Source organism: Pongo abelii, chromosome 5 (genome assembly GCF_028885655.2).
Source record: "Pongo abelii isolate AG06213 chromosome 5, NHGRI_mPonAbe1-v2.0_pri, whole genome shotgun sequence".
Taxonomy (NCBI): domain Eukaryota; kingdom Metazoa; phylum Chordata; class Mammalia; order Primates; family Hominidae; genus Pongo; species Pongo abelii.
In genome coordinates this window covers 145335262-145359498 of record NC_071990.2, presented here as the reverse complement: position 1 = coordinate 145359498, position 24237 = coordinate 145335262, and the positions used below count along the sequence as shown (strand labels likewise).

The following is a 24237-nucleotide window of genomic DNA, read 5'->3' as shown; positions in this document are numbered from 1 at the left end:
AAAGAGAAAGATTTCCTGAGAGAGTTTAAAACAGGAAAAAAAGTAAATCAGACACTTTAGACAAATACATGTATAATAAACTTAACTCTCTTCTTTGCAAAGGAGACCAGGTTTTAGGCCTAATGATTCTTCACATATATGTAATTAGGACTGATTTTTTTTTTTTTTTTTTTGAGACAGGGTCTTGTTCTGTCACCCAGGCTGGAGTGCAGGTGGTGTGATCACAGCTCATTGTAGCCTCAAATTCCAAGGCTGAAGACACCCTCCCACCTCAGCCACCCAAGTAGCTGGGACCATAGGTGTGTGGCCACCACATCTGGCTAATTAAAAAAAAAAAAAAATTGTGCAGATGAGGTTTTGCTGTGTTGCCCAGGCTGGTCTTGACTCCTGGGCTTAAGCAATCCTCCTGCCTTGGCCTACCCAAAGTGTTGGGATTACAGCCATGAGCCACCACACCCAGTCTGGGACTGATTTTCTTGAAAGACATGAGATAGAGCTGGGCTGAGGTTATGGGGGATCAGAGCTCCAATGGTGCTGGGTTGTACCACCAATGGGAAGCCATTGAGCCAAAACTAGGTATTTTTAGAGTAGAAACAACAACAACAACAAAGCTCTATGAGATAGCAACCGAGACCAAATATGTAGTAATTTTGGCATAATGAGAATTATAGAGAGGAAAAAGGAAACAAAAATGTCTGAAACTAAGTTTAAAATTGGCCAGTAGTGAGTGGTAACAGGTCTGCTTCATCAGTCCCAGTCAGCTCAGCGGTTATGCTGGGAAGAAGCAACAGGTGATTTGCTGAAAATGCGACCCTGGAGTGGACCTCCAACAAACTCCAACAGACCTGCAGCTGAGGGGCCTATCTGTTAGAAGGAAAATGAGCAAACAGAAAGGAATAGTATCAACATCAACAAAAAGGACATCCACACCCAAACCCCATCTGTAGGTCACCAACATCAAAGACCAAAGGTAAATAAAACCACAAAAATGGGGAGAAACCAGGGCAGAAAGGCTGAAAATTCCAAAAACCAGAATGTCTCTTCTCCAAAGGATTGCAACTCCTCGCCAGCAAGGGAACAAAACTGGATGGAGAATGAGTTTGATAAGTTGACAGAGTAGGCTTCAGAAGGTCGGTAATAACAAACTTCTCCGAGCTAAACGAGCATGTTCTAACCCATTTCAAGGAAGCTAAAAATGTTGAAAAAAGGTTAGATGAATGGCTAACTAGAATAACCAGTGTAGAGAAGAGCTTAAATGACCTGATGGAGCTGAAAACTACAGTACGAGAACTCTGTGAAGCATACACAAGCTTCAATAGCCACTTCGATCAAGCGGAAGAAAGTATATCAGTGATTGAAGATCAAATTAATGAAATAAAGTGAGAAGACAAGATTAGAGAATAAAGAGTGAAAAGAAACCAACAAAGCCTCCAATAAATATGAGACTATGTGAAAAGACCAAATCTACGTTTGATTGGTGTACCTGAAAGTGATGGGGAGAATGGAACCAAGTTGAAAAACACTCTTCAGGATATTATCCAGGAGAACTTCCCCAACCTAGCAAGAGAGGCCAACATTCAAATTCAGGAAATACAGAGAATACACCACAAAGATACTCCCCGAGAAGAGCAACCCCAAGACACATAGCTGTCAGATTCACCAAGGTTGAAATGAAGGAAAAAATGTTAAGGGAAGCCAGAGAGAAAGGTTGGGTTACCCACAAAGGGAAGCCCATCAGACTAACAGTGGATCTCTCTGCAGAAACCCTGCCAGCCAGAAAAGAGCGGGGGTCAATATTCAACATTCTTAAAGAAAAGAATTTTCAACCCAAAGTTTCATATCCAGCTGAACTAAGCTTCATAAGTGAAGGAGAAATAAAATCCTTTCCAGACAAGCAAATGTTGAGAGATTTTGTCATCACCAGGCCTGCCTTACAAGAGCTCCTGAAGGAAGCACTAAACATGGAAAGGAACAACCAGTACCAGCCACTGCAAAAACATGCCAAATTGTAAAGACCACCGATGCTAGGAAGAAACTGCATCAACTAACAGGCAAAATAACCAGCTAACATCATAATGACAGGATCAAATTCAAACATAACAATATTAACCTTAAATGTAAATGGGCTAAATTCCCCAATTAAAAGACACAGACTGGCAAATTGGATAAAGAGTATAGACCCATCAGTGTGCTGTATTCAGGAGACCCATCTCACGTGCAAAGACACACATAGGCTCAAAATAAAGGGATGGGCTGGGCACGGTGGCTCATGCCTGTAATCCCAGAACTTTGGGAGGCCAAGGTGGGTGGATCATGAGGTCAGGAGATCGAGACCATCCTGGTAACACGGTGAAACCCCGTCTCTACTAAAAATACAAAAAATTAGCTGGGCATGGTGGCGGGCACCTGTAGTCCCAGCTACTCAGGAGGCTGAGGCAGAAGAATGGGGTGAACCTGGGAGGTGGAGCTTGCTATGAGCTGAGAATGTGCCACTGCACTCCAGCCTGGGCAACAGAGCCAGACTTGGTCTCAAAAAAATAAAAAATAAAAAATAAAAAAAAATAAAGGGATGGAGGAAGCAAATAGAAAGTTAAAAAAAAAAAAAAAAAAGCAGGGGTTGCAATCCTGGTCTCCGATAAAACAGACTTTAAACCAACAAAGATCAAAAGAGACAAAGAAGGCCATTACATAATGGTGAAGGGATCAGTTCAACAAAAAGAGTTAACTATCCTAAATATATATGCATCCAATACAGGAGCACCAGATTCATAAAGCAAGTTCTTAGAGACTTACAAAGAAACTTAGACTTCCACACAATAATAACGGGAGACTTTAACACCCCACTGTCAATATTGGACAGATCAACAAGACAGAAAATTAACAAGGATATCCAGGACTTGAACTCAGCTCTGGACCAAGTGGACCTAATAGACATCTACAGTATTCTCCACCCCAAATCAACAGAATATACATTCTTCTTAGCACCACATTGCACTTATTCTAAAATTGACAACATAATTGGAAGTAAAACACTCCTCAGCAAATGTAAAGGAAAAGAAATCAAACTGTCTCTCAAACCACAGTGCAATAAAATTAGAACTCAGGATTAAGAATCTCACTCAAAACTGCACAGCTACATGGAAACTGAACAACCTGCTCCTGAATGACTACTCGATAAATAATGAAATGATGGCAGAAATAAAGATGTTCTTTGAAACCAATGAGAACAAAGACACAATGTACCAGAATCTCTGGGACACAGCTAAGGCAATGTGTAGAGGGAAATTTGTAGCATTAAATGCCCACAAGAGAAAGCAAGAGAGATCTAAAATCGACACCCTAACATCACAATTAAAAGAACTGGAGAAGCAAGAGCAAACACATTCAAAAGCTAGCAGAAGGCAAGAAATAACTAAGATCAGAGCAGAACTGAAGGAGATAGAGACACAAAAAACCCTTCAAAAAATCAATGAATCCAGGAACTGTTTTTTTGAAAAGATTAACAAAATAGACTGCCAGCAAGACTAATAAAGAAGAAAAGAGAGAAGAATCAAATAGATGCAATAAAAAATGATAAAGAGGATATCACTACTGATCCCACAGAAACACAAACTACCATCAGAGGATACTATAAAAACTGCTACACAAATAAACTAGAAAATCTAGAAGAAATGGATAAATTCTTGGACACATACACCCTCCCAAGACTAAACCAGGAAGAAGCTGGATCTCTGAATAGACCAATAAGAAGTTCTGAAATTCAGGCAATAATTAATAGCCTACCAACCAAAAAGAGCCCAGGACCAGACAGATTCACAGCCGAATTCTACCAGAGGTACAAAGAGGAGCTGGTACCATTCCTTCTGAAACTATCCTAATCAATAGAAAAAGAGGGAATCCTCCCTAACTCATTTTATGAGGCCAGCATCATCCTGATACCAAAGCCTGGCAAAGACACAACAAAAAAAGAGAATTTTAGGCCAATATCCCCGATGAACATCAGTGCAAAAATCCTCAATAAAATACTGACAAACCAAATCCAGCAGCACATCAAAAAGCTGATCCACCATGATCAAATCGGTTTCATCCCTGTGATGCAAGGCTGGTTCAACATACACAAATCAATAAACATAATCCATCACATAAACAGAACCAATGACAAAAACCACATGATTATCTCAATAGATGCAGAAAAGGCCTTTGACAAAATTCGACAGCCTTTCATGCTAAACCAGGTACTGATGGAACGTATCTCAAAATAATAAGAGCTGATTATGACAAACCAACAGACAATGTCATACTGAATGGACAAAAACTGGAAGCATCCCCTTTGAAAACTGGCACAAGACAAGGATGCCCTCTCTCACCACTCCTATCCAACATAGTACTGGAAGTTCTGGCCAGGGCAATCAGGCAAGAGAAAGCAATAAAAGGTATTCAAATAGGAAGAGAGGAAGTCAAGTTATCTCTGTTTGCAGATGACATGACTGTATATTTGGTAAACTCCATCGTCTCAGCCCAAAATCTCCTTAAGCTGATAAGCAACTTCAGCAAAATCTCAGGATACAAAATCAATGTGCAAAAATCACAAGCATTCCTACACATCAACAACAGACAAACAGAGAGCCAAATCATGAGTGACCTCCCATTCACAATTGCTACAAGGAGAATAAAATACATAGGAACACAACTTACAAGGGATATGAAGGACCTCTTCAAGGAGAACTACAAACCACTGCTCAAGGAAATAAGAGAGGACACAAACAAATGGAAAAAGATTCCATGCTCATGGATAGGAAGAATCAATATCGTGAAAATGGCCTTACTGCCCAAAGTAATTTACAGATTCAATGCTATTCCCATCAAGCTACCACTGACTTTCTTCACAGAATTGGAAAAAACTACTTTAAACTTCATATGGAACAAAAAAAGAGCTCGCATATCCAAGACAATCCTGGGCAAGAAGGACAAAGCTGGAGGCATCTTGCTACCTGACTACAAACTTTACAAGGCTACAGTAACCAAAACAGCATGGTACTGGTGCCAAAACAGATATATAGACCGATGGAACAGAACAGAGAAATAACACCACACATCTACCACCATCTGATCTTTGACAAACCTGACACACACAAGCGATGGGGAAGATTCCCTATTTAATAAATGGTGTTGGGAAAACTGGCTGGCCATATGCAGAAAACTGGAACTGGACCCCTTCCTTACACCTTATACAAAAATCAACTCAAGATGGATCAAAGACTTACACGTAAGACCTAGGACCATAAAAATCCTAGAAGAAAACCTGGGCAATACCATTCAGGACATAGGCATGGGCAAAGGCTTCATGGCAATGGCAACAAAAGCCAAAATTGACAAACGGGATCTAATTAAACTAAAGAGTTTCTGCACAGCAAAAGAAATTATCATCAGAGTGAACAAGCAACCTACAGAATGGGAGAAAATTTTTGCAATCTATTCATCTGACAAACGGCTAATATCCATAATCTACAAAGAACTTAAACAAATTTACAAGAAAAAAGCAAACAACCCCATCAATAAAACGGGCTAAGGATATGAACAGAAACTTCTCAAATGAAGACATTTATGCAGCCAACAGACATATGAAAAAATGCTCATCATCACTGGTCATGAGAGAAATGCAAATCAAAACCACAATGAGATACCATCTCATGCCAGTTAGAATGGCGATCATTCAAAAGTCAGGAAACAACAGATGCTGGAGAGGTTGTGGAAAAATAGGAATGCTTTTACACTGTTGGTGGGAGTGTAAATTAGTTAAACCATTTGGAAGACAGTGTGGCGATTCCTCAAGGATCTAGAACTAGAAATACCATTTGACCCAGCAATTCCATTACTGGACGTATACCCAAAGGATTATAAATTATTCTACAATAAAGACACATGCACACGTATGTTTACTGAGGCACTATTCACAATAGCAAAGACATGGAACCAACCCATATATCCATCAATGATAGACTGGATTAAGAAAATGTGGCACATATACACCATGCAACACTATGCAGCCATAAAAAAGGATGAGTTGATGTCTTTTGCAGGGACACAGATGAAGCTGGAAACCATCCTCAGCAAACTATCACAAGATCAGAAAACCAAATACTGCATGTTCTCACTCATAAGTGAGAGTTGAACAATAAGAACACATGGACACAGGCAGAGGAACATCACACACTGGGGCCTGTAGGGGGTGGGGGACTAGGGGAGGGATAGTATTAGGAGAAATACCTAATGTAGGTGATGGGTTGATGGGTGCAGCAAACCACCATGGCATGTGTATACCTATGTAACAAACCTACACGTTCTGCACATGTAACCCAGAACTTAAAGTATAATAAAAGAAAGAAAGAAAGAAAGAAACAAACAAACAAAGAAAGAAAAAAAGAAAGAAAGAAAGAAAAAATGCAGACCTTGCTGCCTTCTCAAATAGCATGAGCTGTGGGGCCAGAATTAACTAGAATTGCCATTTTGATATCCTTTATTTCTTGGATAAAATTATGACGGGATGTGGAGAGGATTTCTGGACTACTCATTAATCAAGTTCAATGCCACAGAGAGGCAAGTGTACTCCCTTCTGCTGCTAGGGCATCAATGAACAGGGCAAAGAATAGCTTACGGAGAACAAAAACCTCAGGCTTTCTTAGGACCTGTTTAGACACTGTGTTCCCGGAAAGACAGTTTGTGTTATTCAACTTTATATCCCCAGTATCTAGGATGATACTTAATATGTTGTAAGGGTTTTAATAAGTGATTACTGAGTGACCTGTTAGACAAAAGCACATCTCATCTGAAAAAATTCTACACTCTCTTTCACTGGATAATTTTAGACTAGATCGTAAACTCAGGAATCAACAGTGAAACTATCACAAATGGGGAACAAAGCTTGGCTTCTCATCCCTGACCATGAGTATAATATTGGTAATAGCTACCATTTATTGATGAGCAGGAATTCTAGAGATATTCTACCTAATTCTCAAGATAGATATAATTGGCTTTATTTTACTAGTAAGTAAACCTAGGTTAAATGACTTGGCCAAGGTCAAACAACTACTAAGTGGCCAAGTCAAGGATCAATCCATCCTAGAAGTGCCCAGTTCTAAAGCCTGCCCCTCTCTCCTCCATGGAGCTTCCAAGCTCTACTCTAAGGAGATGGTTACTGGCAGGCAAGCCTAGGTCTTCAGGCCAATTCAGTGGCCTTCTCTGACCTCACCTGTCTGCCACTGAAGGGTCAGCTCATTTATCTACCTCAGTGCAGGAAACCAGGCCATCTCTATTTTACTGTACATATATCTGTTTCTAGTGCTGTAAGTACATATATTCTAAAACTGAAAATTTTATTTTGTTTATTTTCGTTTTACAGACAGCATCTTATTCTGTTGCCCAGGCTGCAGTGCAGTGGCACAATCACAGCTCACTGCAGTCTTGAACTCCCAGACTCAAGGGATCCTCCTGCCTCAGCCTCCCAAGTAGCTAGGAATACAGGGGTGTGCCACCACACCTGGCTAATTTTTTTAGTTTTTATAGAGAGAGGGTCTTGCTATGTTGCTCAGGCTGGTCTTTAACTCCTGGCCTCAAGTGACCCTCCCACCTTGGCTTCCCAAAGTGCTGACATTACAAGTGTGAGTCATTGTGCCCCGACCTGAAAATTTTATTTTATAGGTGAATAAAGCTCAATCAAGTTCACAATTAATAAGGCATTTCTCCCACCACTTCTCTTTTCCAACACGAGCCATTTAACCAGACTACCAGATTCCGGAGATTCCCCACCACACCCAGCAAGGGCCTTCCTCCTTCACAGAAAGGAGAGGCATTGATTAATTATTGACTGATTGGCTACTACTCTTTAAAATGCAAGGTGGTAGCTTAATGGGGCTAAGAAAATGGCACTAAGATAAGAGAAAGAAAAAAGATATCTCCTTTAGGCTGAAAGGAAGCTCATTTTTTGTTTGTTTGTTTGTTTGGTTTGGTTTGGTTTGATTTTTGAGATGGAGTCTCGCTTTGTCGCCCAGGCTGGAGTGCAGCAGTATAATCTTAGCTCACTGCAACTTCTGCCTCCTGGGTTCATGTGATTCTCCTGCTTCAGTCTCCCAAGCAGCTGGGACTACAGGCAGAAGCCACCATGCACAGCTAATTTTTGTATTTTTAGTAGAGATGGGGTTTCACCATGTTGGCCAAGCTGGTCTTGAACTCCTGACCTCAAGTGATCCACCCAACTCACCCTCTCAAAGTGCTTGTATTACAGGCATGAGCCACTGCACCTGGCCTCATTGTTTATTTTTGGAAATATTTACTTTGAATAGTTTTTTAAAATGGGATGTAGAGCTCAAAAGTTAAAAATAAAATTCATTTTTAAACATAATAGTTAAATTATAATTTTTACATGAATTAACTTAATACAATATTTTAAATCTGATCTAAATATATATATAATAAATAATATATTATAAAATGTTTTAAGGTAAAAAGCAACAAAAACCAGAAATGCTTGTTAATAATGGTGATTAGCATGTGTCATTTTCATTCTAAAATAAAATATACGCTAAGACCATTGATAGTCTTAGGATCTCTGGGCAATAATATTGTACTATTTCATCACACTTATCTTTTAACAACTAGAGGGAACAATTTTTTTCAGTGTTAGGTAGTAAATGGTATTTTTAGAAATTCTTAAAAGTATTTTAAGAAATTCTTAAAGTGGTTCTTTTCTTATTTTTGCATTTTTGAATATTCAGATGTGGCCCAATGAATATTCATCACTTGTGTATATACAATATACTACACATAAACATCTTAAATTGTTGCATTTTTGTATTTTTTATCTTTAAAAAGTATACCACATTATTTATTTATTTATTTATTTTGAGATAAGGTCTGGCTCTGTTGCCCAGGCTGGAGTGCAGTGGCATGGCTCACTGCAGCCTCCTGCTCCTGGGCTCAAGCAATTCTCCCACCTCAGCTTCCCGAGTAGCTGGGACTACAGACACGTGCAACCACACCCAGCTAATTTTTTGTATTTTTTAGTAGAGACAGAGTTTCACCACATTGCTCAGGCTGGTCTCAAACTCCTGAGCTCAAGAAATCTTGAGCTCAAGAAACCTCGGCCTCCCAAAGTGCTAGGATTACAGGCATGAGCCACCACGCCTGGCCAATATTTTTTCTATTTAAAAGAAATTCTACCTCTTAATTTTCTTCCAGAGAAACAGACACATACACAATAAAAATCCACTTCTAAAAATGCTGCTTTTTAGACTTTAAAAAGTCTCAGGAGAAATGTGAGAGATACTGTCAGAGGGAGAAAATGAGGCCCATGTGTGAGGAGAGAGGGGCAGTGGCTATGCTCTGGGGCTCAGATCTGCATGGGAGATGTCAAAGTCATATGCCTTCAAAGCGCTCATGAACAGAAACAAAGCCTGTGGCAGAAAACCTGGCCATGTACCTTTCCCCTGCAACCTAGAAGTCCAGAACAAAATCCCATTTTAGTTTCAACATAAAATTTTAAAAAAAATCCTCTCTGTTACAGCTAGAGATGAATGAGCTTTACCTTGCAACAAAAGAACAAGAGTTAAAAAGAACTATTTCTAGGGTTTGGACAATTTAGTTTCCACATGAGGGTGGGTGGTCATTTAGACTCTCCCTGCTTGCATACTTGGCATCTGCAGTGGTCTTTACTAATTTATCTGGCCCTACCTGCCTTTCTGAAGTTTTGCATTTGAATAATAAGATAGCTGGGAATGGTGGGTGTGGAAAATTGTATTTTCCAAATTTGGCCACAATTGTGATCTTGCCACTCCCCTGTCAAGAAGTGGAGCTAATTAATTCCCCTTTCCTTGAAGCTTGAGCTGGTCTTATGATTCGCTTGTTACTAATAGAATGTAGTGGAAGTGAGGCTGGATGTCTTCCAAAGCCAGATCAGGAAAGGCCATATAGCTTTTACCTGGTTCCCTTGGGACATTTGCTCAGTCACCATGTAAGAAGACTGATGACTCGGGCCACCATGCTGAAGAAGCCACGTATAGGTAGTTTGGCAGACTAGGGGCCACAGTTGAGCCCAGTCGCTGAGCCACCCCTACCAAGACACCAGACATGTTAGAGAGGCTATCTTGGAGCCTTCAAAGTAGCCTATTTGTCAGCTGAATAACATTGAGTGACCTTAGTCAACCTCATGAAGAGCAGAAGAATCACCTAGCTGAGCCCTGACTAAATCCCCAACCTACAAAATCTGTAAGATATAAAATAGTTGCTGTTTTCAATCACTAAATTTTGGGGAAGGTCACTGCACAGAAACAGTGACTAGAGCAGGGTCAACTAGGAGCCACTAAATGAGAGGTGAATGACCAAAGCCCACAACTAAAAGGAAAGGAGGATGGAAGAAACCTTGCACCAAGTTCAGAATGCAGTACTATTTCTAGCAAAATGGCATACCAGATGCCTTGACTAACTCTTCCATTGAAAAACAATTAAAATGCTAAACATAGCATCTAAAAACTGCTTTAAATGTACTAAACAGCTGGGAAAAGAGTAAAAAATACTTTGACAAGAATGAGTAAAAGAAGATCATGGCCAGAGAAAATAAGGTAAGTGAGCAATGAAACTGGCTTTGACCTTGAGGGCACTTGTGTTAAATCTAGTGAATTTGAGCAGGCATCTTTATGATTTGGTGAAATATAGAAGACACACAAAACCCACTCAGGTCTAATAATTAATTCTCTTTCCATAAATTGGGAACCAAATGGCATACCCTCAGTGTAAGGGTAAGCTAGAATATCTGATCCTCCAAGGACAAACAAAAAATTGCAAGCTGGTACTTAGTAAGTAAGGGGATGGGCAGGGAGGGATGAAATGTACCCTGAAAATTTGAAGCCATGAGCTAAACATCACAGAGGTTTGCTGCTTCAATTCATAGTACTAAGGTAGTCTAAAATAACTCATTTTGACAATCTAGTTTAAAAATTATATTTTTAAATATAACAAAGGTTTCATCAAGAAAATGTATGCATTCTAAACATATATCTAATGACACACCTCACAATAAATGAAGCAAAATTAACAGAATTATAAGAAGTAAAAAAAAAAAAATCCACATAGTGGGAGATTTAACACATCTTGTTTGTTACCTGATGGATCAAACAGACAAAAAAATAACTAAGGCTACAGAAATCTGAATAGAACTAACAAGATTGATCTTACAGGAAAATTTGCACACCCTCAAACTGTAGAACACATATTGTTTTCAAGGACATGTGAGACATTTATAACTACTAAAAATCCCAATATGAAGGCCACATCCCAGACCAATGAGATCAGCATCTCTGGAGATGGGACCCAGACATCCACATTCTTAAAGATCTATAGGTGATTCCAATGTGTAGCCAAGGTTGCAAATCACTGACACACAGAGTCATTTCTAACCTTCAATGCTTGTATCAGAAAGTAAGGAAGGATGAAAATTAATGATCTGGAGAGTCTATCTTAGGTTAGAACAGAATAGCCAATAAAGCCCAAAAAATTAGGAGGAAGAAGAGAAAAGAACAAATAATGACACAGAAAACAAATATATAATACAGATGACCAAGCAAACTGAAAGCATATCTTATAGCTTCCCCAAAAAACAACTCCAGGTAAACAAAAAAGTTAAATGTGAAAAGCAAAATTATAAACAATTTAGAAGACAGGATATGAGAATATATCTATCATTTTGGTATGCAAAGAATTTTTAAAACCAGAAACAAAATCATAAGCCACAAAGAAAAAGGTTGTTGAATTCGACTGTATTAAGTTTAAGAATCTTGTTGGCCGGGCGCCATGGCTCACGCCTGTAATCCCAGCACTTTGGGAGGCTGAGGCGGGCAGATCACGATGTCAGGAGATCGAGACCATCCTGGCTAACACGGTGAAACCCCGTCTCTACTAAAAATATTTTTTTAAAAATAGCTGGGCGTGGTGGCAGGCGCCTGTAGTCCCAGCCACTCGGGAGGCTGAAGCAGGAGAATGGCGTGAACACAGGAGGTGGAGCTTGCAGTGAGCTGAGATCGAGCCACAGCACTCCAGCCTGGGTGACAGAGCGAGACTCTGTCTCAAAAAAAAAAAAAAGAATCCTGTTAAATCAATATTTGCAACATATATAACTGGAATATATGAAGAACTCCTATGAATCAGAAAAAATTGACAACCCAAAAGAAAAGGCACTTTTCTTCGGGCAAAAGGCACTTCGGTGGAGTGGAACCCAAATGCCCAATAGGCATATGAAAATATGTTCAATCTCATTCATAATGAATGAGAGGCAAGGTAAAAGCACAATGAGATATGACTTCCTAGCTTCCTCAGCCTGTGCTCTCCCTCCGTCCTCAAGGGTCTTCTCCTTGCCTCTTCCACATAAGTACTGACCTGCTACTCCAATGATTTTTCCCACGCTATCAGTTACTGACTTTTCCTGTATGTTCAACCTCTCCCTTTCTTTTGACCCCTTCACCACATAAAAAATTGTTCAAGTATTTCCCATAAATTAAAAAAAATCACTCCCTTGATACCGTATCTCATTTTCCAAATTTATGCACCCAAGCTTATTAACCTTCACAATCACCAGCCATACGTTGAACAACTGCCTCATCATACTTCAGAGCCCAAATTCTCAGGATTGTGTTTGATCCTTGTTGTCTCCACCACAGGCTTCCACCCATCAGGCCACCAAAATACTCCCTCTCACCATGTCACTGCACACATGTGGCCGTCCGTCCTCCCTGACACAGTCCTTCCAAGCTGCTGTGCTACCAGCTTCTCCTCTTTCCCCACTTCACGGACATTTCTTCTCAATATTCTTCTGCTGCCTCTTCCTAAAACATCCCTGGAGTGCTTTTCTCAGCCTCCTTCTCTTCTATTCTTGTTCTGAACATTCTTCCTTTGTGATCTTATTCCTTCTTACTTTTCATTTCTACTTATGAGCTAAGGATTTCTGAATCTGTATCTCCAGTATGTGCTTGATGCATAGTAGGTATTTTAAATAATTAAGCTTCCTATTAAAAGGGTCAGCACAGAGCATGATTAAATGCCTAGTTTTAGCATTAAGATGTGGCATGTTTAAGCAAAAGTACTTACGATTAAAAAAAAAACTGGGTATAGCATGAGTTTATTCAATACCAGATTTTGCTAAGAGATAAAAATTAGAACAATTTAAAAACAAATGGTTGGCATGAATCTTTGCCTATGGAACCATGGTACTAATAAGATAGAAGTCTTTCTACATTGATAGAACCCAGTGTATATTTCATTTTTCAGGAATTGTGTGCAATGATTTAGATTTGGGGTTGGTAAGCTGACCTGCAGGCCAAATTTGGCCCACCATCTGTTTTTGTAGATAAAGTTTTATTGGAACATATACATATCCATTCAATTACACATTGTCTGTGGCTGTTTTCATGCTACAATGGCAGAACTGGGCAGCTGCAACAAAGATTGTATGGCCCACATAGCCTAAACTATTTGCTATCTTGTCATTTCTATTAAAAAGTGTGCCAGTCTCGACGAAAATTAAACTTTTCTATTGTTAACATATCTCTTTAAAATGATAAGTTGTATAAGTTATATTTTCTAAGAGTAAGGATAAATCCTGGATGTGAGAAAGCCCTCCTCATCCAGGTATGAAAGAAGGTAGGTTATATGGTAAATAACTACTTTTCTCTGAGACTTAGTTGAAAGAACTACATTGATATCACTAAATGTATCACTTAAGTGGCTTAAATAATCAGAGGCAGAAAACCGTTGTAATATTTGGTAAGATCTCGTCCCCTAGGATGACTTAAGTAGGGGGGATGTGGATATTGGAGCTTCCAGAAAAGCAATACAATCAACACAAAATCCACTGGGATTCTTGCCTTGTCTGCAGGTGTTAACCTGGCCCAGGGCTTGTCTGCTCGGCGGTCATAGTCAGGAGAATCTGTGACTTCTACATACTCGTTAAATCGCAGGATCCTTCGAGCTTGTAGCTCTGCAACTGTGGGTCTCAGGCTGAGCTGCAGGAGGACAAGGAAAAAGGCAGAGTTCAGTAAACCACTTACAGCCTCATGGTGGCAAGTTTTCTATAGAGAACACTTCAAAGTTATGGTTAAATAAGGTCACTTTCAGGCATCAAAAAAAAAAAAAAAAAAGGCAACAGCATCTTGGGAATTTCTAATGAGAACTAGAAAGCCATGTGCCCTAATTTTTGAGACTATAAAAAAATCATCGTTTTAGATAGGTCACAGTCTTTGGCAACCACCTGCATTATGCTATTTTCCCCAACTTGCCTGGCACTGTGATAAAGGTCTATCATCCCTGACGCAAGGAATATGCAATGCGCAGATACAATAGTAACCCAGATAGAGAATGGCTGGTTTGGTGATTGAATTATCAAGGCAAAAGCCATGGAATTTTTTAGAAATGGGAATAAAAACCTGTTCCTATAATATTAAGCCCATACACTCAGAAATATACAAAGTTATGACATAGAAAGGGTCCAATAAAGGGTGCACCTACAGCACAGCTGTCTTTAAGATATTCATAATAAGGACAAGACCCCAATCGGACACATGCCCTTGGCCAGAAAAACCAATGTACAGGAATGGGGAGAGGAGAGCTGATGGATAACTGTACTTCCTTGAGGCCATCACTGCTTAAAATCAACTCCAACCTTTAAGATACTTCTGACAACTTCGGTTCCTCCTTGTGGTCCTTGTCAAATTCAGATTTGTAATTATATTGCTTTTCTTTCTGGGTCCTTTGTCAAACCAAAGAATAAGATTCTGACAGGTGAAAGAAAGCTGGCCCCCTGGTAAACAGGCATTATCTACCCTCTGCTACGGAGGTTCACTCCCATTTCGGTCTTTCTTAGCTGGGTGGTATCACAGTTATCTCCAGAGAGGAAGACTTAGACCTCTATTGTAGCCATAGGGCCCATTTTCATATATTTCCTCTCTTATATATACTCTGTATACAGCCAGACTACCTATCATCTAAGTGGTCCTCTCTGGAGATATCGCTTATTTATTTTTTTATTTAAACAGAGTGTGTGTGTGGGGGGGTGGTCTCTCTATGTTACTCAGGCTGGTCTTGAACTCTTGGGCTCAAGCGATTCTCCCATCTCAGCCTCCCAAAGTGCTGGGGTTACAGGCATAAGCCACAACACCTGTCCATAGATATTCCTTATTTTGCACTGGGTCTACATTCTGTAGTCATTAACAGCCCTTTCCTGGGCCTCAGTTTCCTTCTGAACTAAGCCAATACTGTAATATTCAAAGCACTCAAGGACTTTTAGAAGGCCTAGGCCCATACCCTGAGCCCACTTGAGCAGGGATGTGCCAACTATGGCTCCCTCTATCTTCATAGAGCCCCGGTAGGCAATGGACAAGAAAGAGAACAATCTAAGTGATCTGCTATGGTCTAGTTGCTGTCCAATCTATATTGCTAGCTTCTTGCTGCCACTTTGGGGCAGGTGGAAATAAGGAGGTAGAGAAGCCCTTGCTCCTAAGAACTGGCTAGAAGGAAAGTGACCAATGGCAATATAGGTTAGAAATCCTCCATCCAGTCTTGTCCTCAGGACTGTCCCAGTCATGGGGTAGCTACCAGTGCTATGGGCTGACCTGCACCTACAGCATGGAGCTATGTATGGTGGAGGCAAGTGGGTGCAGAGGGTAAGGGCTGGCACTGCTGCCTCATGGAGGGGCCCAGCTGGATTGAGAAAGATGATTTGTATCACAAGACTGTGCCCAGGGCAATAAGGAGGGGTGATTGATTGTCTACAGATGGTAACTTAAGGGCCATTGAAAACTAGAGTCATCTCTAGAAACTGAGTCAATAAAATCTTTCAGTTTGATCATTATTTGACATTTGTGAGCTTTGAGAAAAAAAAAATGGTATGGTTTGGCTGTGTCCTCACCCAAATCTCAACTTGAATTGTATCTCCAGAATTCCCACATGTTGTGGGAGGGACCCAGGGGGAGGTAATTGAATCATGGGGGCTGGTCTTTCCCATGCTATTCTCATGATAGTGAATGAGTCTCATGAGATCTGATGGGTTTATCAAGGGTTTATACCTTTGCTTTCTCCTCATTTTATCTTGCTGCCACCATGTAAGAAATGCCTTTTGCCTCTTGTCAGGATTCTGAGGCCTCCCCAGCCATGTGGAACTGTAAGTCCAATTAAACCTCTTTTTCTTCCCAGTCTAGGGTATGCCTTTATCAGCAGCATGAAAACAGATTAATACAGTAAGTTGGTACCAGGAGTGGGGTGTTCCTGAAAAGATACCCAAAAATGTGGAATCAACTTTGGAACTGGGTAACAGGCAGATGTTGGAACAGTTTGGAAGGCTCAGAAGAAGATAGGAAAATGTGGGAAAGTTTGGAACTTCCTAGAGACTTGTTGAATGGCTTTGACAAAAATGCTGATAGCAATATGGACAATAAGGTCCAGGCTGAGGTGGTCTCAGATGGAGATAAGGAATTTGTTGGGAACTGGAGCAAAGGTGACTCTTATTATGTTTTAGCAAAAAGAATGGTGGCATTTTGCCCCTGCCCTAGAGATTTGTGGAACTTTGAACTTGAGAGAGATGATTTAGGGTATCTGGCAGAAGAAATTTCTAAGCAGCAAAGCATTCAAAAGGTGACTTGGGTGCTGTTAAAAGCATTCCATTTTAAAAGGGAAACAGAGCATAAAAGTTCAAAAAATTTGCAGCCTGAAGATGCAGTAGAAAATAACCCATTTTTTGAGGAGAAATTCAAGCTGGCTGCAGAAATTTGCCTAAGTAGCAAGGAGGTTAATGTTAATCCTCAAGACCATGGGGAAAATGTCTCCAGGCCATGTCAGAGATCTTCATGACAGCTCCTCCCATCACAGGCCTGAAGGCCCAGGAGGAAAAAGTGATTTTGTGGGCAGGGCCCAGGGTCCCTGTGCTGTGTGCAGCCTAGGGACTTGGTGCCCTGTGCCCCATCCACTCCAGCTGTGGCTGAAAGGGGAAAATGTAGAGCTTGGGCTGTGGCTTCAGAGAGTGGAAGCCCCAAGCCTTGGCAGCTTCCATATGGTGTTGAGCTTGTGGGTGAACAGAAGTCAGAAACTGAGGTTTGGGAACCTCTGTCTAGATGCCCAGGCCAGAGTTTGCCATGGGCAGGGTGGGGCTCATGGAGAACTTCTGCTAGGGCAGTGCAGAAGGGAAACGTGGGGTTGGAACCCCCACACAGAGTCCCTACTGGGGCACTGCCTAGTGGAGCTGTGCAAAGAGGGTCACTGTCCTCCAGACCCCAGAATGGTAGATCCACCAACAGCATGCACCATGTGTCTAGAAAAGCTGTAGACACTCAACACTAGCCTGTGAAAGCAGCCAAGAGGGAGGCTGCTTTCTGTACCCTGCAAAGCCACAGAGGCGGAGCTGCCCAAGACCATGGGAACCCACCTCTTGCATCAGCGTGACCTGGATGTGAGACCTGGATTCAAAGGAGATAATTTTGAAGCTTTAAAATTTGGCTGCCCCACTGGATTTCAGACTTGCCATGGGCCCTGCAACCCCTTTGTTTTGGCCAATATCTCCCATTTGGAACAGCTGTATTTACCCAATACCTGTACCCTCATTTTATCTAGGAAGTAACTAGATAAAATTTTGATTTTACAGGCTCATAAGTGGAAGGGATTTGCCTTGTCTCAGATGAGACTTTGGACTGTGGACTTTTGGGTTAATGCCGAAATGAGTTAAGACTTTGGTGGACTGTTGGGAAGGCATGATTGGTTTTGAAATGTGAGGACGTGAGATTTGGAGGGGCCAGGGGCAGAATGATATGGTTTGGCTGTGTCCCCACCCAAATCTCAGCTTGAATTGTATCTCCCAGAATTCCCATGTGTTGTGGGAGGGACCCAGGAGGAGGTAATTGAATCATGGGGCTCGGTCTTTCCCATTCTATTCTTGTGATAGTCAAAAAGTCTCACAAGATCTGATGTGTTTATCAGGGGTTTCCAGTTTTGCTTCCTCCTCATTTTCTTTTGCCGCCACCATGTTAGAAGTGCCTTTTGCCTCCCGCCATGATTCTGAGGCCTCCCCAGCCATGTGGAACTATAAATCCAATTAAATCTCTTTTTCTTCCCAGTCTCGGGTGTGTCTTTATCAGCAGTGTGAAAATGGACTAATACAATAGATAAATTAAGGATGTTTTTCCTTGAAAAACAGAACCAAACACTTTGAACATAGTCCCATAGCTTTTCTGTGGGAATGAAGCATTGCCTCCATCTGCCTTGGAATGCTTTTGTTGAAGACTCCCCGGCCAGCCCACAAAAACGTGGGTCAGGTCACACTTCATGTAGATGTCACATTTTAGTCACTTTATCCATTTTTAGGTGCATAAGGTATGCCTGAAGAATGATTAGAAGGATTTATAATGAAATATAAACTCTGATGGTGCTTGATTTTTCCAAAGGCTATTACTTTTTTTAACACAGAAAAAGGTGATGGCCCTAACATCAGATTTATATATTCATAAATAAGTGGCAACAATTGTCTGAGTTTGGGAGGTAAGACATTTGTCAATCTGGGTAGCACTGTAGCAGGCAGGCTGGATGATCAAGTTCACTTAATAAATTACTTACCCAGCTGTGATGTGGAATAGTGGGAAATCTTCAGGAGTAACAAAATACTTACTTGTTTAATATTTCCAACACTAAATGGAAAGTGTGAGCATTTTAAGAAATAATTTTTATCATAATTAAAAACTTTTTTCACTTCTTTTTTTCTTTTTTTTTCATTGTTCTAATCAAGCGAGATTAATTTTTAATTAATTCTTTTTTTTTGAAACAAGGTCTCACTATGTTGTCCAGGCTGGTCTTGACCTCCTGGGCTCAAGCAATCCTGCTGCCTCAGCTTCCAAGTAGCTGGGACTACAGGTGCGTGCCATTGCACCTGACTCAAAACAATTTTTTAAAATGGAAATACACGCATTGAAATGTTAATAATGGCTGTCTCTGAATGAAAGACATGATTTTATTTTTTTCTTTTTTTGTGTCTTTAAACATTTTCACACAGAGTACATATTTTCATAGAGTAAATGCAATTTAAAACACTTGCTAATTTTTCAAAATTAGCACAACACACAATTATAAACATCATTCATAGCATGTGCATTATATTGATTTATTTTATTTTATTTTATTTCATTTTTTTGAGACAGGGTCTCATTCTGTCTCCCAGCCTGGAGTGCAGTGGCATGATATCAGGTCACAGCAACCTCCGCCTCCCGGGCTGAAGCAATCTTCCCACCTCAGCCTCCTGAGTAGCTGGAACTACAGGCATGTGCCACCACGCCAGCTAATTTTTGTATTTTTTGTAGAGATAGGGTTTCACCATGTTGCCCAGGCTTGTGATTTTGATGTCTATGATTATAGACTAATAGGAATAATTATTTCTAAACATCTGATTTACACATACAGAGAGGATTAGTATTTTTTTTAAAAAGTATATCTCAAAACACATATGCTCATTAACAGTCACGATTTCATTACCTTTCTGCTGAGTCTGCGTTTAAGTTCCATTTTTGCTTCTTGTTCCTCTTCTTCATTCTTTTCTGTTTATTAAAGGAGGAAAGTCATGATGACAGTTACTATAGATGATTTTATAATCAGAAAAGTGTATCAGGCCACAATCATGTGACTCTAACAAATAATGATCAAACACACCACCAACATTGTTAAAAAGTTGTCAAAATATTTTGTAGGAAGGTTGATCATCTTATACACACACACACACACACACGCTTTTTTTGTAGGACTGGTTTGCTTTACTAATTTTAAATGTTTTTGCTTCCTGATGTCCTGCTGTATTCTTAAAAAAACCACAGGAGTGCCCATATTCTAATGAAAGCCCTCTATTGCTGATCATTTCATGGGCTTATAAGCACAATTTACCAGAATTCAGATAAAAATTTACTTCTGGATCTGGCCTTCATGTGAAAATCTGAGACATATTAAAAGAGCAAATTAGAACCATCCGATGCATGTCTGAGCTGCTGATTTCCACTCAAATCCAACCAAAATATTTGATTTGTCTTCCTTGGTTTCCATAGAAGCAGAATGTAAGCATTTCCTTGGACTTTGCTTTCAAACCAGAACGTTCTAAATGAGGTTATGATGTACTCTGGGTGGAAATTATTTATTTTCTTGTGACTTTGCCTTTCCAAAGTCTTCTCGTTCTCTAGTGATTCACCAAGTAGTACGATTTTATGCTGCCCAACAGATGGGATTTAAAGAAAAATGTCCAAAATTTTTAAAGAAATAAACACCCCTTCAGGTTTTGCTGGTTGTTGCTTACTTGAGGAACTTCTCTCTGTTGCTTCCTTTAGCTGATCATCTGTTCGATCAGTGAGCACACATTTTGCTTCTTGGATACCGATGCTTATGAAAGATTATGTTTTAGAAAGTGCTATTATGAACTCTTTTGAAGGAAAATAACACTGTAAAAAGGCTTGACCAAAAGGTTGACAAAGGAAAACTTCTTCTATTTGTTTATTTATTTATTTTTATTTTTATTTTATTTTTTGAGACGGAGTCTCGCTCTGTCACCCAGGCTAGAGTGCAGTGGCGCGATCTTGGCTCACTGCAACCTCTGCTTCCCGGGTTCAATTAAAAAAAATTTTTTTTAATCCATGACAGGTATGAAATATATTTATTTTATAATTCAAATAGACTTCTTACAACTAAGACTATTTTTACTGTGAATAACATATCAGTATTCAATATTTGCAACATCTGTATTTGTTAGTTGAACAGGCTAAATTCTCTATCAGTTTTCCTTCTCTGAACAGTGAAAAGTTTCTATGTTCTTCTGAAATAATAACTTTAATGCATAAGAAAGAAGGTGATTAGACAAAGAGTGGACATAAACTGTAATCACCCACAAGACAAGAAACAATGAATTAATATCCTTTCATTTCGTGCCAGTCAAACAAATTTGGTTATAATTTAAATTTCTTCCTATGAAAGTACTGTAGGTTTTTAATTGCTTCACAAAATATATATCCTTTCATATCCTTAAAAATGCATACTTAGGTTCAAAGAATTACCTCATATGAGTTGGATAAAGCTTGTGGATTGTCAAAATACATAATAAACAAATGCCACACTGTGGTTCTTGTGATTCAAACCAGAGCTTTACAAGGTCATGCGATAGTGAAAATAAAATTGTTGATATTGTTGATAAAAATTGATGATATTGTTAGTGATATTGATGACATTGTTAATAAAAAGAGAAATATAATTCTTAAAACATTTCTGTCAATTCTTTCTATACAGTATTTATGCTATATTTTTAAGGTACTTTTCAAAGATTAAAAAATTGGATATAATACATCCCAAAGCTAACAAATGCTCCAGTCTTCACTAAATATGCAAAAATGACATTTCCTTGAAGGGAATATTTGATAGTTTTGCCTTATTAAGCATACTGTTGAACTAGTGCTACCAGGTAACAGTGATGTCTAAAAAGAGAAGGGCCAAATGCAGTTAGGGAATTGAATTCATTTTTGACATCAGAAACTGACTTTAAGTTTTCCATGTTCAAAATTGTACTTTTAGTGAAGTTAGAGGATGAGGGTGAGAGGTAGAGGGAAGCCAACATGACTGTTCCTCTGAATCTTTACTTTTATTTTGTAGAGATGGGCTCTCCCTATGTTGCCCAAGCTTGTCTTGATCTCCAGGACTCAAGTGATCCTCCCGCCTCAGCCTCCCAAGTAGCTGGGATTACCAGCATGAGCTACCATGACAGCTTCTCTGAATCTTATTAAACAGTCATTGCAAAATCTCTCATAGAGTCAAGTTTAAACCTTAAACTCAGCATTTGAAAATTCACCGTGTATGCTTCCTTCATTTTTTGATTCACTAGAGGACTAATTATAAAGTAGGATGTATATCTTTCTGGTGAATTTAAACAGACTGGTGGGATATTCATGAAGGAAGTGACGTGGTTCATTGACAAATCTTGCTCTCAGTGACTCTCATCAGAGCAGAGAGGGGCGAACGTTTCGGACGACCCGCAGGAAGCATTTCCGATAAATAAACAAATAATACATGTGGTTAAACAGCAGCAAGCACCACAGGAAACCCGCCTGGTGAGCAATGTTACCCAGAGAATTTTGTGGATGAGCTAAAAGAAGAAAGAAAAGTACAAAAATACCAGCAATTGGAGTATTATCCTCTTGAGTTGTTAATTCAGATAAAATGGGTTCAAAAAGCCAAATTTTTTTGTGGATTTGTTTTTCTTTTTGCTTTTTACATGTTTCCACGTAGATGTTTTGTTGTTTCAATTTTTGGTGGAGATGAGATCTCACTATATTGCCCAGGCTGGTCTTAAACTCCTGGCCTCAAGCAATTCTCCTGCCTTGGCCTCACAAGGCTTTGGGATTACAGGCATAAGTCACCTTACCTGGCCTCATGTGGGTGTTTTTAGCAAATGAAAAAACACACATAAACTTAAAGTGCATTAAAAAAAGCTGGATCAACAGATGCATGGATATGTCATAAAGCAAGATGTTAATGACAGACTATAGATGGTAGATATATGCGGATTTTACCATAAAATTCCTTCAACTTTTATTCATGTTTAAAAATTTTCATAATAAAATGTTGGGGAAAAATATATGCAGAATCCAATGGCCTAATTCATTTTTCTCTATAGAAGACATAGCTAGAATTACATTCGCAGCTAAATACATCACCTTTCTTGATTAGCAAAAGTTGACCTTTTAAGTACCAAAAGTTGCTTTCTATTTTATCAGTTTTTAGGAACTGGTTCTAAAATGAATAACTAAATATAATATAATATAATATAATATAATATAATATAATATAATATAATATAATATAAATACATATATGTAATATCTTTTTAAAAAGCTCTAGTATCACTAAAATAATTAGGAAAGACATCAAGTAAGGACTGGTATGGTGAATTGACACTAAGAAATATAATTTGTCCTGTGGTCACCAATGAAAACTAATGGCATTTATTGGCATCTGACTCATGTTTATTAAACTAGTGATGGGCTCTAAAAATTGTTGAATGTTTTATTCTGTGAATTAGTTTTCTAGTTTGCCAGAAAAGATGCCCTAGTTAGGGCCAGGCATGGTGGCTTACACCCGTAATCCCAGCACTCTGGGAGGCCGAGGCGGGTGAATCACAAGGTCAGGAGTTCGAGACCAGCCTGGCCAACATAGCAAAACCCCACCTCTACTAAAAATACAAAAATTAGCCAGGCATGGTGATGCGCACCTGTAGTCCCAGCTACTTGGGGCGGCTGAGGCAGGAAAATCACTTGAACCCAGGAGGCGGAAGTTGCAGTGAGCCGAGATTGTGCCACTGCCCTCCAGCCTGGGCAACAGAGCGAGGCTCCGTCTCAGAAAAATAAAAAATAAAAAAAAGATGACCTAGTTAAAGTAAACGTCCTTAAAAACCACATTGTATCACATACTTTTCTACTGTTCTTGAACAAAAGCTGGAGATGAAACATACAAACAAACAAACAAGAGCAATCTATGTGGAAGAACCAAGAGGGAAACGGGCTGAGTAGAGTGTTTGTAAGTTAGGCCACTCAGTTTCCTGTGACTGCTCAGGGAAAGATGACCTCTCCCAGTTTTCTTCTGCCTCCCTTGGCTGTACAATAGTGGGTCAGGAAATCATAAGCCAGTTATCAGCCTCTCCAGGCTGGAAATATGCCTCTGCTTCCAGAAATAAACATGCTTAGTTGAACTTAGAAGGAAGGAAAAGAAGGGCTGGAGTCAAATCTGAAGTGTCTCACTCTTTCCCAAACCTCCAGGAAAACGGGATATAAAGGCCAATGCAGCACTTAAGATCAACGTGCGATAAGTTTCTAGATCTACGAAACAGTTCCTCAGATAACCAAACTCCGTTGTGGTTTGGCACTATTTATCTCACAGGTTAAGAAAGAATTACCCAAAATGTGCTCTTCCTTTTTTCTTCTAGGTATTGGATCAGGCATCCAGTAAGACATAATCTCTGTGTTTTTTAGGAGGTTAGGGTCTGCATTTGAGCATGCTTAAAACTTAATTCAACAAGTATTTCCCAGGAACCTATCACAAAAAGCAATGAACCTTTTTGGTTTGTTTTGTTGTCAAAATTAGATGCTGCTTCTACTCTTCCTCAGCAAAGCAAAAACACAAAATTTTCCTTCTTTTCTAGCCGTG

General features: G+C 39.6%; 1 protein-coding gene across 8 annotated transcripts in view; it reads right to left on the bottom strand.

Annotated features, from left to right (window-relative positions):
• Nucleotides 1–24237, bottom strand: part of PHACTR2 (phosphatase and actin regulator 2) — a 298625-nt gene that overhangs the window by 33729 nt on the left and 240659 nt on the right. For all 8 annotated transcript variants that reach the window (XM_063724674.1, XM_063724676.1, XM_063724677.1 and 5 more), the window contains 2 exon segments: nt 19546–19607; nt 13908–14045 (listed from right to left, as the gene is read on the bottom strand). In XM_063724674.1, the coding sequence (XP_063580744.1) occupies nt 13908–14045; nt 19546–19607 (200 nt within the window).